Here is an 18,609-nt window from a genome sequence, read left to right on the forward strand (position 1 = left end):
TCTTCCCCTTACTCCTCATGGATTTTTCAAAGATAGTGTATACTTGTGAGAAGAGTGCATCTTATATCCTCGTAGATATTGATCAGTGCGTTTTGACAGGTATGTCTTTCATATAGAAGAGGTTTGACTTACTTCGTCACAACTCTACATATTACGTAGAAAATTGTGGGCAGGGGGTGGAGCTCCGTAGTTATTATTATTTATTTTTATTTTTTTGGAAAAATTGCATAAAAACATTAGCATACCTTCACTGTACATAAAAACACTTAATATAAAATATGCTGTGAAATGAATATGCTCTGAATATGCTCATCTATCAACCTATGTGATGTTCATGATATATCTCTGGACTCTTTTCCTCACTGGCCTTTAATAATTGTTGTTCACAGAAAGGTCTCCTTTTGCTATTATTATTGTTATATTAATCCTCCCTGATTGGGGGTTCCACCTCATGATGGGTATTGCTACCAAGTACACATGGTGGTTGTTGATATGTCTGGTCGAGGAACTGTCTGACTATCCTATAGGTGTTCAGGATTGCGACTTTCTGGAGTTCCTTGTAGGTGTTCTCTGGGAGACCTATTGCCAGGCTGTTATGTAGGGTCTTTGCCACCATACCGGTGGTTGACATGTTGTTCAGGCTGGTCGTTATTTCTTGCTTACGCCACATGTACTTCCTGATTTTCTCCTCATGGGTTTTCTGGAGGATGCCAGTTTTGGGCACCGCTATGTCAATCAGATAGGTAGCCTTTTCCTTCTTGTCGACAAGGGTTATGTCTGGTCTGTTGTGCGGGACTGTCTTATCCGTTATTATGGCGCGGTCCCAGTACAGCTTGTGGGTCTCTAGTACTGCCTGAGGTTCATACTTGTAGTACAGTACACTTTCTTTGATCAACTGGTATTTCCTTGCTAGCATCTGATGTATTATCCTGGCTACCTGGTTGGGTCTACGAGTGTACTCAGTCTGGGCGATCACCCTGCATCCCGCAGGGATGTGTTGGATCATTTCTGAGGCCAGGTGGCATCATCAACATGTGTCACAACGCTCCAGGCTGTTTGGTGATGTATTTTCTATAGTTTCTGGTGTTGATTACCTGGTCTTCGATGGTGAGCATGAATCCTTCAGTCTTCGGGGAAGAGCATCCCGCTCATGAGCCATGCGTTGGAAGCAATTTTATCTATCTGATCTTGATGGAGGTCCTTGTAGTGTCTACCATGGAATGTCTTCTTAGTCCATCTTTCTAGCTTTGTTTGTGCTGTCTGTGTGGTTATTGTTATTTGGTTTTTTTTAGGAGCATTAGCAACTAAGGCCATATTGCTCCGTGATATGCGGTGGTCATTCCCTGACCTTTCCGCATCCTCCGTATTTAGTGGTGACGGGCTCGAACCCCAGTCTAATCAAGAAGCCTGTGCTACACACTGCTGCTCCTTCCCACCTGGCTACGGAGGCGCCTTTGTCTGTGTGGGAGGGGACTCCTCACTTAGGTTGAGTGGGATATACCGCTTGTCTATTTTCTTTATTGTCTGGTAGAGTGCTGCTGCATTTTTCTGGAAGTAATCCTTCAGGTTAGCTCTCACTATTTTCTGTTGCTCAACAAGATCTATCAGGCCCCTTCCTCCCTCTTTCCGAGCTACTGTCAGTCTCTCCACAGCTGACTTCGGGTGGCGTTGGTGGCTCTTGGTCATCATCGTCCTTGCCTTCTCATGATATCTGCCAGCTCGATGTTAGTCTAATCTATGACCCCGAAGGAGTATGTTAGCACAAGGACTGCATAAGTGTTTATGGCTTTAACGATGTTTCCTCCGTTCAGCTTTGCTTTGAGCAGGCTTCTGAGTCTCTGATGGTATTTTTTGGTCAGGCAGGCCTTGATTTCCTTGTGCTATAATTGCTGGGCCTGCATCATCTCCAGATATGTGTAGGTCTCTCCCTCTATCATGGCTTCGATCCCTTTACCAGTCTGCATCTGGTAGTTTCGGCTGACTAAAATTTCCCTGGTGCAATCTGCGGGTCTTGCCATGTAGAGCTTGATGTCATCCATGTACATCAGGTGGATGAGAGTGTACAGGTTTTTCATTCCTTCTTTGAGGTTATATCCATACTTGCTGCTGTTGAGCATAGTGGATAGTAGATTGAGTACTAGACAGAACCACAGTGAGCTCAGCGCATCTCCTTGAAAGATTCCTCTCCTGACAGTTATTGATCTTGTTTTTGATGTTCTTGACCTTAATGGTCATACTCCATTTTACCATCGTTGCTTTTAGGAAGTTTGTCACTGTCGGATTGACTTTGTAGATTCTCGGCTTCTGTATTAGCCAGCTATGAGGCACAGGGTCGAAGGCCTTGCGGTAATCGATGTAGGCTGTGTACAGGTTGCGGCGCTTTTTGTAGGATTGCTGTATAACCGTGGCATCTATGGTTAACTGCTCCTTGCATCCTTTGCTCATCAGCTTGCATTCTTTCTGTTGTTCGGCCATTATGTTCTGGCTCTCCAAGTGGTCTGATATCTTCTTGGTTATGCAGCTGGTCAGGACCTTGTAGATCGTTGGGAGGCAGGTGATTGGCCAGTATTTCACCAGGTTTCTTGTATCTTGGTCTTTAATCTTCAGATATGCAACTCCTTCAGTGAGACACTTCGGGATTGTCTCTGGGTGCCTTATCATTCAGGAGAACTACTCTGCTAGGTGCTTGTGTGTGCAAGTGAGCTTCTTATACCAGTAGTTGTGGACATTATCTATTCCTGGGGTTTGCCAGTTGTGGGAGTTCCTGATCAACTGTTTTACTTTTTCCTCTCTTATCACTTGTATGTCCTGTGTATTCTTCCATTCTAGTTCTATCTAGGGGGCTTGGCTGTTATGTCTTACTTCCCTCCTCCATATGTTATCCAGAACTCCTCGATTGTCTTCTGATTGGTTGGTCCATTTCCATATTTCACGTCTTCTCCAAGACTCTTGTAGAAGGCTCTTTGGTCCTCATCAAAGATTTAGTTGTTTATTTTCCTCTGGGAGCTCGCTTTATATCGGCATAGTCTCTTGCTGAGTGCAAGAAGGTTCTGCTTCAGTGTGTCCAAATATTTTCCTATTCTCTGAATTTTGGTCTTGTGTTTGCTGTGGATGCTGTCTCTCTTGAGGATGCTCTTCACTTTTCCAATCAATTTCTTACTCCTATTACCCTGTTGAGTCAAGATATTGGCCTATCTTGACTCTCAATTCTTCTATCTTCTGCTGAAGTCTTCTTTCTCAAGCTAGCAGTTCCTTCTGTTTTTGGTTCTTCTGATTCTGGTCTCTCGTTTCTCTTCCATTAATTCTAGTGGCTGCTATGGCAGCCACTAGAATTAATGGAAGAGAAACACAGTATATGGATAGCCTCCAGTGTTGCACCATTGTTGTCAAGCTGCTGTGGGTTGTATTTCTTCTTGCTGTTCCTCCTCTGGTTTCGTATTGACCATATTCTTTGTAGTCGATCACTCATGTCCTGCTCGATTTTTTCCAAAATTGCAGAAACTATTAGGTTCTTCATGATGATGGTCTTTCTTTGGTCTGCTATTCGCTCTTCAGTGACCTGAATATCCGGGAATTGTTCCAACCACTTGCTATGTAGTCTTGACCTGTACACTGTCATATCGGTCTCTAGCTTGGTTTTTTCGTAGTATGCTCGCATGATGAACATATTCATTTCGATGCTCCACTTCATGCATTGGCGTTTTCTTCCTTCCTGGGTGGGCACTAGCACATTAGCACAGGAAGCATTTCCAGTTGGCGGGGCTGGATGGTCTTGCCCTTCTCTTATGGTAGTCATATAGGGACAGCATCACTTGTTCCACTGTCTTCCTCGGGAGACAGTCTCCGACTTTTCGAGCCGATCCCCTCTGCCTAAATCCTGAACATGAGTGACTATCTTGTGCCACACTCGATGCAGTATGATTATTATTTCTCTGCGACATTATCCATCTATGGAGGTGGACCTGTTTGGCATCAGCTTATGTCCAGTGTTAGTGTTAGTTCTTGGGAGTGACACGAGGTGGTGCCACTCTCTGCCTTGGCCGCCACTCCGACCTTGGGGAAGGTAGGTCCGCTGGAACAACTTTCACAATGATCATTTATTCATTTATTTATTTTTCTAATTTATTACTTATTATTATAAAAGTCTACCAGCATTATGGAACTGCATTTGCTTCCGCCAAAGCAGGACCTGAATCTGGGTCCATCAGGCTGGTAGTCCAGTGTTGTAACCACTGGGCCATCACGCCAATTATTATTATCATCCAGACTCTGCATTCTGAATAAAATATATAATGTTTGAAGTGACAGTAACTTATATATATTTAGCAACTGAGAACTCAAGGGCTTCTGAAACTTTGGTTTTTTATATGAAGCATTAGGCTGACATAACACATTTACTAAACATGATCAACTTTGCACATTCTATAACACACACATATGTGTGTGTTATAGAATGTGTTATATTTTACTAGAAAATATAAAGAAATAATTGTGCTGTAAGTAAGACACAAGTTATTATTAATCCATATAGTAAAACTACATTATGTTAGTTGGAATAAGGTTTTCAGTGAACATTAATGAACTTTAATATTAACAGGGATGGTTGCCCTTTGCCATCTCTTTGGGATAATTATATCATTACCATTAGGGTTGCTCCTTCTCTGCACGAGATTTGTATTTACTAGCATTGTGTTTCCCTCACCCCACCCAAGATAACAAATTAATCTGAACCTTTGACTACTTTCTTAAGAGAACAGTAGTTTTGTTTAGTGATGTAAGCATTCATAATTCCAGCTGGCTTCAACTTTCTAGCTGTATAGACCCAACTGGTAGAAATATTAAGGCTTTCATTATAGTCTGCTAAATCTTGCAAATGAGTAGTCAATTTCATCTCTAACTTACTATATGTGATGGTGGATGTCTCCCCCCACCAACTAATTCTGGAGCTCTCTAAGAGGAAAAGAGTGGGAGAGATAATGAATCAAGTTCCAGTTCTTTCTTCCACTTGCACTTATTAGAAATCCTAAACACAGATGATGATAATAGTATACTATATTCTACTTTCCAGTTTTACAAACTATTCTGCACAAGCAGCTGTAACTTTTCAAATATCAAATATCTAAAAATTGCACACTTTTATTGCCAACATTTACTATTATGAAAGTGAATTTGGCATCTTTGTGGTTTATCTTCTGCAAGTTGATTACACAATCACTGCTCATTTCAATGGACCTGGTTCCTATTCCCTCACTTCAGCAACACTCAGATTTCTAGACAGGATCACATACCTTTATTGAGGAAAGATAACCCTTTATTCCCTAATCTTTCTTGACAAAAACACACCATAAATATGCAGGGGGGGGGGAACTAGGCTTTCCCTTTTGCACTCAGCATCACATTTCTTCTAAGCAGCTGCTAACTATGTAAAAAACACAACCCTACCCTCCCATGGAACTTTGTTCCATATCTGGGATGATGTCCTTAAAGCTTCACTTCAACTCTTGGACTCTATCCAAAAGGAAACAGTTACATAAATTGATGATCCCTCTCTTACAAACTCATTCTATTCTCTATCATACAGATGTTTGGCTTCTGCTTCATGCCTTTTCTACATATATCCATTTCCACTATTCTTCTGAACTAGCATTTGTAATTCCACCTCTTTCTTCCAAACCAACTTGAACACATACATCAACCTCTTAACTTCTTCTCTGCTTCATTTATCCCCCCTTTTTTTTTTTTTTTTTTTTTGGAACAATCTTCCTTCTCATGTTTCCTTTAAAACAGGAAAAATTGAAGTCCAACATCAATAAGCATTTTCTGTCTTCTCAACCTATAAATGGTACTAAGTACTACAGGTTCTAATTACCTTTCATGTTTTTGGTAACCATAAATAAATAATTATTAAATAAATAAAAACAATTAATGAGGGACACACAGCATATAATTCTATAGAATTAGTTAAGACTGACTTGTTTTTTGTAATGCCAAGTTCTTATTCAGCTTTGCTTACTTGCATCTTATCAGTTAAATCTTAATAATATTTTTTTAAGGCAATTACAAATTTCTGTAGAGCATCAAGAGAAACTTACCATCACAAACACGTGTTTCAGAATTCATAACATATCCTGTAGGACATTGACCAGGTTGAGAATGGGCAGACAAAGACTGACTATCTTCTTTTGCCACACACTGAAACCCGCCAACAATGTTCTGACATATCTCTGTAATTGGGTTGCAAGTATGTGTTTGTATTTCACATTCATTAACATCTGAAAAATTAAAAAAGCAGCTTTTTTAAAAAATTATCAAAAAAGTACGAATGACAATGTGAAAAAAAACTATTTTTGCTCACAGTCATTTGATGATTATAAAGAGTGAGTGGTTTTTGATAATGAAAACACTTTCTACATAAATAAGTTGGAAATTTACACACAACTGAATAGGCCTATGAAGGCAGGCTGATCATTTACACTTGTTCTTGAATCACAGCTAGTTATAGTTATTGCAAAATAATAAGACAAAGTATAAAAAAATAAAACATTTTGTGACCAAAAGTTAATTTTTATACTTTTCTTATTTTTAAAGTATATATTTACAGTATATATTAAAAATATTTTTATTTTCAATATTTTTAAACTATATAATTTTTAAAAAATTTCAAAAAAACTTGTACATCCAGAATCCCAACAGAAAACCTGAATGATCCCTGTAAATTAGTCAGTTAAGGCCAAGTTGGGACAATTTTGCATACAAAAGAAGAGGCATGATCTTCTTTTGCAGGCAAAAACAAGAGAACCAAATCACCCTATTCCGAACATCACATGCAGACCTGAAGTTCTTCATGACTGGATCTGCACTCAGCTCATCCAGTTCCAACTGCCACAGGGCCCATCATGGCAGTGATGAGACAATCAGCCAACATTAATGGATGTTCTAGTTCAAAGATGGCAGGCTTAATGCCTTCCAGTCATAGAAGATCTGCAAGGCAATTGGCAATGAGAACAGCAAGCAGAGAAAGGGGTGACATCATAAGAAAGCATCATGCAAATAAACTACCCCAAAGGGGAGTGTCTTTTGATGAATGTATTGTAGGACATACCGCTCACAAATGAGGGAACTGTGTTGCAGTACTAACACTTCTGCCAAGCTTTTGACTTTTAAAAAGCTGGAGCTCAGGCATTTGTAAGTAGGATAAAAACATCTTTCTGAGCAAAAATAGGAAAAAAAATTATTTTTTGCAAAAACCAGCAGTGCTTCCCAAAAAAAATAGGAAATTTTTAAAAAACACAGGAGGATTTTTAAAGTCTATAGTGTACTAGAAATTAAATTTCACTGGAAAAATACACATTCATATTAAAATACAGACATGGGACTGTATTTTAATATAAATTTAGCAAGCTCATACAGAATGAGCCAAAAAAAAAAACTGATTTCCAAATCACCTATCAGTCCAATCTAATAGTCTGTCTAGTTCTCCCTTTAATTAATTCAAACTAGCCTCGTCCAAGATTGCTCCTTAACAAATATACAATGCTAGATGGAAGTATGTCAAAAATCAACTATTACTGACTGAAGGCAGACTTCTGCAATTTTATCCTGCAACCATCCTTCCTTAATTTGAATTTATTTTGGCTTGTGTGTAGTCTGAAGAAGAAGAAGGATTTCATCAGTAATGAGCATATTCAATCCTTCAAAGCCTTAAACATCTCAATCAGATCTCCTTGCACATGCCTAATCTCCATATCTAAACTGAAACATTTCCTGGTAAAAACACCCTTTTGTATCTCCCACTAATTTCACTGCTCTTCTCTGCATCTGTTCTAATAAATCCACATCCTTCCTAAATTGAGGTTTCCAGATTTTTATGCAGTACTCAAGATGTGGCCTGACCACTGCCTTATAAAATGAGATAATCACCTCCATATATATCCCTAAAAGAAAACCACTTTCTTATCCCAGTATACCATTGACAAAATCTCATGAGCTGTCGTGGCAGCCTGTGCACAACTGCCCCCAGGACTTTTTTCATTCAGCACCACCCTGAGTGTGGTACCACATGGTAGGTTAATCTGGAATTACTGCTACCATATGCAGTATCTTGCATTTGTCAATGTTAAACTTCAATTTCCACTTAGCCCAACTGCATAATTTTTCTACATCTTCTTGCAGTAGCATATCCTGATTACTATAGTAGTAGTAGTAGTAGTAGTAGTGGCATGTGATGCAAGAAAGCAAATGTATGAGCTTATGCAGCATCAGCCAAAAAAAAAAAAAAAAAAAAATCACACCATTCCCTCCAAATGCCTGTCCAGTTCCTCCTTAAATTTATTCAACCTATCAACTTCCACAACGACAGATGGAAGTTTGTTCCAGCAATTAACCACCCGCTGGCTAAAGGAAAATTTCCGCACATCTATTCTACATCTGTCTTTTCTTAATTTGAATTTATGCCCCCTTAGATTCGTAATCTGAACAAGTGGAAGGATCCCATCAGAATTCAGCGTGCTCAACCCATTCAAGACCTTATATACCTCAATCAGATCACCGCGCAGGTGCCTAGTCTCCAGCCACTGCAATTTGTAGAACTTAAGCCTCTCTTGGTAAGAGGATCCCTTCATTCCCCTCACCAATCTTGTTGCCCTTCTCTGTACACGCTCAAGTAAATTTTTTTTTTTTTTTTTTTTATGAGAACCCCAAACACGAGAGGTATTATAACCTATAGTACTTAGTACCGTGCTTGGGTTGGAGGTTGAGAAGACGAAAGAAGATATTTGTTGATATTGGACTTGAACTTCTGTAGATTGTAATTTTCAGGAAATACGTATGAAGGAGGTTGTTCCACAAAACGGCAGTTGAATGAATAAATGAGGAAGGTGAAAAGTTGGTTCTGTGGGTTTGAAGTTGGACAGTAAATGGATGTTGGCTGGTGGTGGCACGTGTTCGGACTGTTTTGAAAGAGAGAGCGGGAATTATAGAAGCCAATTCAGAAGAACAGTGCCCATGGAAGTATCTGTCGAAGAGGCACGCAGCAGAAACAGTGCGTCTATGAGAAAGCGAGTGGAGAGACTCTGTTAGAGATGAATCATTAATTAACCTAACTGCCCTCTTCTGAATGGAATCAAGAAGCCTGAGAGAGGTTTTGGGGGCACCACCCCAGATGTGGGAACAATATTCCATGGCAGGGCGGATTTGTGATTTATACAGAGTGAGCAGCTGTTTGGAAGAAAAGTAACGCCGAGAGCGAAACAGAAAACCAAGTTTTTTAGATGCAGAGGAAGCAATATTTGTAATGTGCTTGTGCCAAGAGAGATTAGAAGTCAGGGTAATCCCCAAAAGAGATATATCATTTTGCCTAGAAATCGGAGTGTCACTAAAGATAACCATAGGAGCAGAAGAATCCTTTTTGCGAGATATAAGACAAGATTGAGTTTTAGAAGGGTTGAAATCAACTAAGTTGTCTTTGCCCCACTGGAGAATTACCTGAAGATCGGCATTTAAGGAATTGGCAGCAGATTTTCGAGAACTTGAAGCTGATTGAGCTGGACAAGGTTTCTCAAAATGGAAAGTTGAATGCAATGTGCTATCATCGGCAAAACTATGGATAGGATTTCCAGTCAATGGAAGAAGGTCATTGATATACAAGAGGAAAACAAGGGGGGGGGGGGAAAGAACTGAACCTTGGGGGACACCGGCATTAGTGGAGAAGTTAGAAGACAGAGAGCCATCTACCATCACCCTCAGTGAGCGATCAGAGAGAAAACTGGATAACCAATTACTAAAAACAGTTAGCAAACCATAAGATGGAAGCTTGTTTAGAAGACCTTTATGCCAAACACGATCAAAAGCCTTTGAGATGTCAAGAGCAACTACTTGTGTTTCACCGAACCTTTCCATTGAATTAGTCCATAAATGGGTAACATAAGCCAGAATATCACCAGTGGATCGACACTGACGGAATCCATACTGGCGATCGTTGATCAGACGGAAGGTTTCTAGGTAGTTTAAGAGTTGGCGGTTAATTGATTTCTCCATTACTTTAGAAAGAGTAGAAGTAATTGCAATGGGACGATAATTGGATGGGAGGGATTTGTCACCCTTTTTAGGAACTGGCTGGATATGAGCAAATTTCCAAGCAGAAAGAAAAACACCTTTGGAATAAGAAAGTGAAAAAAGGCGGCAAAGAATAGGAGTAAGTTCAGGAGCACAGGTTTTGAGAACAAGTGGAGAAATACCATCAGGACCTGGAGCTTTCTTAGCATCAAGATTCATCAAAATCCTTCTGATATCCTTTTCATGGAAGACCACAGAGGCATTGAATGGAGCGTGTTAGGAATGGTGGGAGGTGTTTTACCAAGATCATTAATACATGAGCTCGAAGAAAAATGGGATGCTAGCAGGTCAGCTTTATCCTTGGCTGAAGTGACAACAGAACCATCTGGTTTGGACAGAGGTGGGAGCAGAGATGGGCAAAAGTTGCGGCCAATAGCTTTGGCAAGAGACCAGAATGCTCGGCTACCATTAAGGCAAGAAGCAAGTTTTCTACTCTTAGCCTGTTCAAACTCTAGTTTGGACTGATTAATAACTGCTTTACAATTGTTGCGAGCTTTGGTGTAGGCAGAAAATGAAACTGAAGAATTAGAAACAAGCCAATTACGATATGCAACGTTCTTCTCTTGGACAGCCTTAGCACATTTATTGGAAAACCAAGGTTTAGATAAAGGACGAGATTTTAAAGTGGAGTGTGGGATAAAGGATTCCATTCCTGCAAGAATAATTTCACTGACACGATCTGAGCAAACATTGACATCAGAAGTTTTGAAACAGTAATCAGACCAAGGAAAAGAAGAAAAGAAGTCTCGCAGGTCATCCCATTTTGCATTCTTGTAATGCCAAACAATACGAGGTTGGGAATAGCCATGAGATAAAAGGTTCCATTGGAGAAGAGACAATCACCAAGTTGTGATCTGAAGTGCCTAAAGGACCTCTCACTTCAACCTTGTACTTAGAAGGGTTGTTTGTGAGAAAAAGATCAAGCGTATTGGCTGTATGATTAGGATTGTCCGGTATTCTTGTAGGTAAATGAACAATCTGTGCTAGGTCATTAGTAATTGCAAAAGCCTCAGCATCTCGACCTGCTGGGTTGGTGTGACTAGAAAACGGAAGCCAGCTGGAGTTGTGAACATTAAAATCACCAAGGAAAATTACCTCACTGTTAGGAAAGTTGGACTGGAGAAAGTCAAGTTGCAAAGAGAGGAAGTCAAAGAGCTCCAAGTGATTAGTGGAGTTGGGAGAATGGTAGAGACAACAGATGAATTTTACACAATGAGGTAGAGAGAGTTTAAGCCAGAGAAGATCAAAGAGAGGAGATTCCAAATTGCCAAGTCTCTGACAGGGAATATCACAACGGACATATGCACAAATACCACCTTTGAGGCGAAAGGAATCATACAGCAAATAATTTGGACATCTGAGATGAGAAGTAGTTGAATCAACTGATAACTGAGATTCAGTCAGAAAAAGTACATGGGGTTTGGAAGACTGCAAGTGGAAATGGACATCGTTGAGATTGGAATTGAGACCACGTATATTTGTGAAATGAATTAGGAAGTCCTTGGGAGGTTTAGATCTTTTCGCAGATAAGCTTGCTCTATTATTTTGACAATTCGTGGTGTATTCAATAGTAAGAAAAAGTGGGTGGGACATGCTGTATGAAGTAATGAAATTTTTGGATATGGCGTACATGTGGTAAGAATATACCCAGATCCTTGACATAACGTGGCCTTGACAATGCTCCCCGCATACACACTACTCGGACTCCCTCCAGTCACTATCTGGCAGAGTAGAGGTAGCAAGATTATACACTAGCTGATCCGGAAGCTTCCTAGAGAGTTACCAATAGGTTCAGTCCGGTGTACTAACTAGCGGCCGGCCTGCGAACACCGTTTTAGAGCTGTACCCTCGATATGTAAGGAATATTGGATCTCGCCACGACATTCATCATAACCTCAAAAATCATCAATCATACTGCATGATGGAAGAGATAGGGAAGGGTTGGCCGGAACTAGCTCTAGAGACTAAACATGGGTTCCACCACTTCAAGCCTCCAATAAGCAAAGTGGTGGTATTTCACTGGTTGATGAGAGTCATCTACCACCTAGTACTGCCTGGTAACATAGAGGGGGCGGTGTTCCTCCATGTGGTGTGGGCGCCACACCTCGACCCCTGCTTATGTTGGTTCACACCTGGGTGGTCACCCACCATGTACTTGTGCATTAAGGTTATACCCAGGATTACTAACAGTCCCACCATTGTGAAGGTGCAAGCAGAGGATTTGGCTGTCATAGACCGTCCGGACCTCGCCGAAATTGGGTCCACTTTGACTTGAGTGTCACCCGAATATCAGTTCCATCAGCGTTTTAGACTCCCAGGTAGCAAGAACAGCTTGTCTGGCATATCTGAGAGAATGTCTGTGACAACCTCAAGGACCAAAAAATCTACATCCTTCCTAAAATGAGGCCTCCAGACCTGTATGCAGTACTCAAGCCGTGGCCTGACCATTGCCTTATACAGAGGGATAATCACCTCCTTTTCCCTGCTAGCAAAATTCCTATATATCATTGACAAAACCCCATGACCTGCCCTGGCAGCCTGTCTGCATTGCTCAGAAAACTTCATATCTGCCTGCACAATTACTCGCAGGTCTTTTTCATTTTCTACCACCTTAAGTGTAGTACCAGAGAAACGTACCAACTGTACACACAGTTGGTACGTTTCTCTGGGGTTACTTCTACCCATATGTAGTACTTTGCATTTGTCAAGGTTAAACTTCAGTTGCCACTTCTTAGCCCATCTGTCCAAATTATCTAGATCCTGTTGCAGTAGCACACTGCCATTACTGTCATTAACAACCCTGCCAACCTTTGTATCATCTGCAAACTTCGACATTAAGCCTGATATACCTTCATCAATATCATTGATAAATATACAAAACAACAGTGGACCCAACACCGAACCCTGTGGACTCCACTAATAACATTAGTCCAAGAAGAGCAGCACCCATTGATTACCACCCTCTGTCTTCTAGCACTTAACCATCCTTTTATCCATTGTAGCACTTTACCCTTAATACCATTCTGCTCCAATTTGTACAATAGTCTTCCATGCGCAACAGTGTCAAAAGCTTTCCTGAAATCCAAATATATGATATCAAAATTATTTTTCGCATCCAGTTCCTTTGTAACCACATCATAGTATCCTATCAAATTTGTCAGACAAGACTTTCCCTTAACAAACCCATGCTGTGTCTGAATTATTGCTGCAGTCTTGTCTAGATGATCCTGCAATGCATCCTTAACCAGCGACTCCATTATTTTACCCGGAACAGAAGTTAAACTAACTGGTCTGTAGTTACTCGTGTCACCCTTCGATCCACCTTTGTGAATTGGGGATACATTTGCACATCTCCAGTCTGTGGGAACCTCCCCTGAGTCCAAGGAAGCTCTCATAATTATGGCTAAGGGTTTGCTTAGTTGCTTTGCTGTCTCCTTTAATATAACTGGATAGATCCCATCCACCCCAGGTGCTTTTCTTACGTTTAACTTCAACAATTTCTCTTCCACTTTGCTCTCATTAACATTCCTTCCAACCCTCATATCATCTGCAAACTTAGACATTTAAGTTTGATATACCCTAATATATATATATATAAAAAAAAAGGGCACAGCACTAAATCCTGGAGGAATCCATTAATAATATTAGTCTCAAAAGAGCAGTGCCCATTGAATTATCACTCTCTGTATTCTCTCAATCAACCATCCCTTTATCCACAGCAGCAAATTGTCCTTAATGCTACACTGCTCCAATCTGTATAGCACTATCAAAAGGTTTTTGAAATCTAAGTATATGATGTCAAAAATATTTTTTGCATCTATTTCATATATTTCTGCATCAGCGCATCCTATTAGATTGGTTAGACAAGACTGCCCCTTAACAAATCCATGCTGTGACAGCAGTATAACTGCATTCCTTCTAGATAGTCCTGCATTACTTCTTTAAGCAGAGACTCCATTATTTTCCCTGGAAGTCAAGCTAATAGGTCTGTAATTACTAACTTCATCCATTCATTATTTCCATAGGTAGATCCTTTGGTCCCCCTATGTGAATTAAGGATATATCGCACATCTCCAGTCCATAGGACAATCCCTAAATCCAAGAATGCTCTCTCTCTCTCTCTCTCTCATAATTACTGTGGAGAGTTTTCTTACTTCTTTTGCTGCCCCCCCTTAATATAATTGTACAGATCTGATTCACACTATGTCCTTTTTTTACATTTAGCCTAAACAATTTCGTTTCCATTTTCCTGTCAGTTACTACAAAATCATTTAGCTTCCTTTTAAAATTTAATAAACTTTTGGCATCCCCATCCCAAAAAAGTTTTTCAAGTGTGAATGTAGATGCAAAATACCTGTTCAGTTTGTCAGCAACCTCATGTTTGTCATCAAGTTCACCAACATTTAAACCACACATATCTAGTAAACCAATGTGATTCAACTACTTCCTTCTACTGTTTACGTAAAGAAATCTTTGCTGTTTTTCTTTAAATTCTACCAAAGCTTGCCTAATCTTCTTTGCCTAACTAGATTAGTTTTTATACAGACTAGTTTTTATTTACTCTAGGCTTTTGTGTCACCGGATAATTTATATCTATCCTATGTAGTTTTTATTTTCTGTCACAAGTTTTGTCAGATGAACTGATGAGACTTCTCTGCCGAAGTCTCACCAGTACTTCCAATATCCATTTATGTCTATGCCTGGAACACTAAACTCTTTATTAGTGTGAAAAGCCTAGCAACTTCTATGATTACTTCCATGAATGTTTCCCATTTAGAATTTTCTGTTGGTAATATCATCAGTTGGTCTCACTGCAAAAATTTAAAAACTATCTGAAAACACTGTAGACATCTTTATGAAAGCAAAATCCTTTCCCTTTGCCCTTGACAGTAATTACATCTATAAGTAAATCCTACATCAATACACTGTAACTGCTGACACATAGTGGTTATTTTATCAACAGATACTTAATGCACAAAGATTCACTACTGATAATCAGCACGAGCATACTGCTTTCCCTTGCTGCATCTGTACCATGCTAATCTGAAAAACAGTCATTCAATAAATCCACAAAAGTCTTACTATTATGCAAGTAGCCAACCCACAAGTTTCAGTTAGTATCTGGAAAGTTAAAATCCTCTATTATAAGACATCCTGATTTGATAACGACTTTGTGTATACAGTTTTATTATTATTATTATTAGCCATATGGTGCAAGGAAGCCTGAGGCTTATGCTGCACCAGCCAGAAAAAAAATTACCGGGTTACCCTGAGAGAGAGAGAGAGAGAGAGAGAGAGAGAGAGAGATTGACAGAAGTAGAAAGGAATCACCAAGAAAGAGAAGAATGCTGATATCCAACTCAGGACCCTGGGTGTGCCAAGCCCATACTCACCAGTGTGAGTCCCTGGGGCTAATTTTGTTTATTATATTCAACACGTTTATTTGGCCTATAACATACTCCTACCCTCATTTTGTTTTTCCAGTGCTTATGTCACACTAAACTACCTCAAGATTGTTCTGGCAACCCATGCTAACTGGATGTGTTTGCTTTAGATTTTATATGCCTATTAACTGAGTGAATAACCTTCTTTCCCCCCTTGTCCAGTCTGTCTGCCTTTTCAGTACAGAATCACCTGTAGAGTGAAGACATGTGCCAGATGGCTCCACTTGCTGGTAAAAAGCAGATAGAAATTCCTAGGGAATACAAAGAAAATGATGTTAACACAGAACCTCGAATCAGCATCATTAGCATTAGTTGAGACATATGATGTAAGAAAGCAAGCTTATACAGCATGATCCAAAAAAAAAAAAAATCCCATTTCACCCATCTGGTCACTCCAAATGTTTGTCTAGTTCGGCCTTAAATTTATTTAAGCTATCAAACTTCCACAACAAGAGATGGAGGTCTGTTCTACCCGCTGGCTAAAGGCAAACTTCCACATCTCTATTCTACAACTGTCTTTCCTCAATTTGAATCTATCTAAGCCCCCTCAGATTCTTAATCTGAGCAAATGGAAGTATCCCATCAGCAAATGAGCCTGCTCAAACCATTCAAGACCTTATACACCTCAATCAGATCACCTCACAGGTGCCTAGTCTCCAGATGCTGCAACTTGCAGAACTAAAGCCACTTTTGGTAAGAGCACCTCTTTGTTCTCTCACCAATCTTGCTGCCCTTCTCTGTACTCATTCTAGCAACTGTACATCCCTCCTAAAATTCGGCCTCCAGACCTGTATGCAGTACTCAAAGTATGTCCTGACCTTTGCCTTGACCTTCATACCAAGACCTGACCTTTGCCTGACCTTTATACCAAGGGATAATCATCTCCTTGTCTCTGCTAGCAAAATTCCTATACATCATTGACAAAACTGATCAGAGAACTTCAGATATGAAGTTCTGAGCAGTTTCTACAGGGAGGAACTACAGTTCTTCAGTGTAGTACCACACAGTTGGTACGTTTCTCTTGGTTTACTGCTACCCATATGCAGTACTTTGCATTTGTCAACTTTAGTTGTCACTTCTCAGCACATCTACCTAACTTTTCTAGATCTGCAAATCTTTTCTATCATCTGCAAACTTAGACATTAAGCATGATATACTTTCATCAATATCACTGATAAATACACAAAACAACAAATGGCCCGGTACTGAACCCTAGGGGACTCTACTAATAACACTAGTCCACGTAGAGCAGTGTCCATTTATTACTACTCTCTGCCACTCAACCATCCCTTTATCCATTGCAGCAGCTTGCCCTTAATGCCATGCTGCTCCAATTTGTAAAGCAGTCTTCCATGTGCTACAGTATCAAAAGACTTCCTGAAATCCAAGTATATGATATCAAAATTATTTTTTGCATCTGGTTCCTTTGTGACCACATCATAGTATCCAAATAAAATTAGTCAGACAAGACTTCCCCTTAACATACCCATCAGGTTCACCTAGACAAGACTGCAGTCTTGTCTAGGTGATCCTGCATCACTTCTTTAACCAGTGACTTCATTATTCCCCCCAGAACAGAAGTTAAACTAACAAGTCTATAATTATTTGTGCCACCCTTTGAACTCCTTTTGTGAATTGGGGATACCTTTCTACATCTCAAGTCCATGGGGACCTCCCCTGAATCTAAGGATGCTCTCATAATTATGGCTAAGGTTTTGCTAACTTCCCTCACTGCCTCCTTCAATATAACTAGATAGATTCTATCTGCCTCACGCGCCTTTTTTATGTTTAACTTCAACAATTTCTCCTCAACGTTTCTCTCAGTTATTACAAAATCATTTAGCTCCCTGTTAGAATTCCTTATGTGTGAAGGAAGATGCAAAATACTCATTGTTTGTCAGCTATCTGAACAGGATCATCAACAGTCGAACCATCAACATCAAGTCAACCAATCTGATTCATCCCCTTCCTTCTAGAGTTTAACATAAGGAAAGCAGTCTTTGTTGTTTTTCTGTACATCCTTTGCCAAGGATTTTTTTGTAATCAGCCTTCGATTGCCTAACCTCATTTGTGACTTGATTACAGAGTAGCTTATATCTGCCGTAGGTTTCTATGTCACCTGATAATTCACGAGCATCATTAGTTCATCTGACATCCATTTAGGTCTAAATCTTGAAGAGTATTTCTTAGTTGGCATGAAAAGCCTAGCTTCCAAGATTAATTCCTTAGCATTCACTGTTTTAAACATCATCAGTTGATCCCACTGTATAGAATTTAAAAACTATCTGAGACCACTGTAGAAAACAGAAACCCTTCCCTTTACTCTTGATGGTAGTTACATCTTTAAGTAAATCCCACATCAATACACTGTGATCAAATTTTTAATGCATGAATAATCACTGCTGATAATCAGATCAAGGGTATTACTCCCTCTGGTTGCCGCTCAAACATGTTGCTGTGGAAAACAATCCTCCAATAAATCCACAAAAGTCTTGCTAGTGTGCGAGTGACCAACCACAAGTTCCAGTTAGTCAATATCTAGAAAGTTAATATCCCCAATTATAAGACATTCTGATTTACTGGCCCACTCTATTTCTCTGTATAGTTGTTTATTGTACTCATCACAGTCATTAGGCCTATAACTCCTACCCTCATTTTTGCTTTCCCAGTGCTTAGGTCACACCAAACTGACTCAACATTGCACTGTCCACCAAAGTCACCTGGATGCACTGCCTTAGATTTTATGTGTTTCTTCACTAACAGCATAACCCCTTCTCCTTTCATGTCCTGTTTATCCTTTCTGTACACATTGTACTCCCCAAATTCCAATTCTGCAATACTTATATCTTATATCTATATGATACCCTGTCTCTGATATCCCAACAATATCTGCCTTTGAAGTCTTGATCATCATTAACTCAGTAGTTTTCAAGATCTTTTAGAATCTATATTAATTACGGATCCTGGAATGTCCCCAGATGAAAGAAGGTAAGTACAACCAGGTAACTGCAATTATTTATATATTTTTTCAGTTTTTATTAAGAACTGGGGG

The 18,609-nt window shown here is 39.8% G+C and overlaps 1 protein-coding gene across 1 annotated transcript in view; it reads right to left on the minus strand.

The window, feature by feature from the left end:
• The window catches only part of LOC150086829 (uncharacterized), a 641,413-nt gene that overhangs the window by 556,495 nt on the left and 66,309 nt on the right, over positions 1-18,609 (minus strand). The window contains exon 6 of the mRNA XM_090372286.1: positions 6,174-6,272. Within this exon, the coding sequence (XP_090228412.1) occupies positions 6,174-6,272 (99 nt within the window). The remainder of the gene's footprint in view (positions 1-6,173; positions 6,273-18,609) is intronic.

Source organism: Mastigoproctus giganteus, chromosome 4 (genome assembly GCF_048544385.1).
Source record: "Mastigoproctus giganteus isolate SK-2022 chromosome 4, ASM4854438v1, whole genome shotgun sequence".
In the NCBI taxonomy this organism is placed as follows: Eukaryota; Metazoa; Arthropoda; class Arachnida; order Uropygi; family Thelyphonidae; genus Mastigoproctus; species Mastigoproctus giganteus.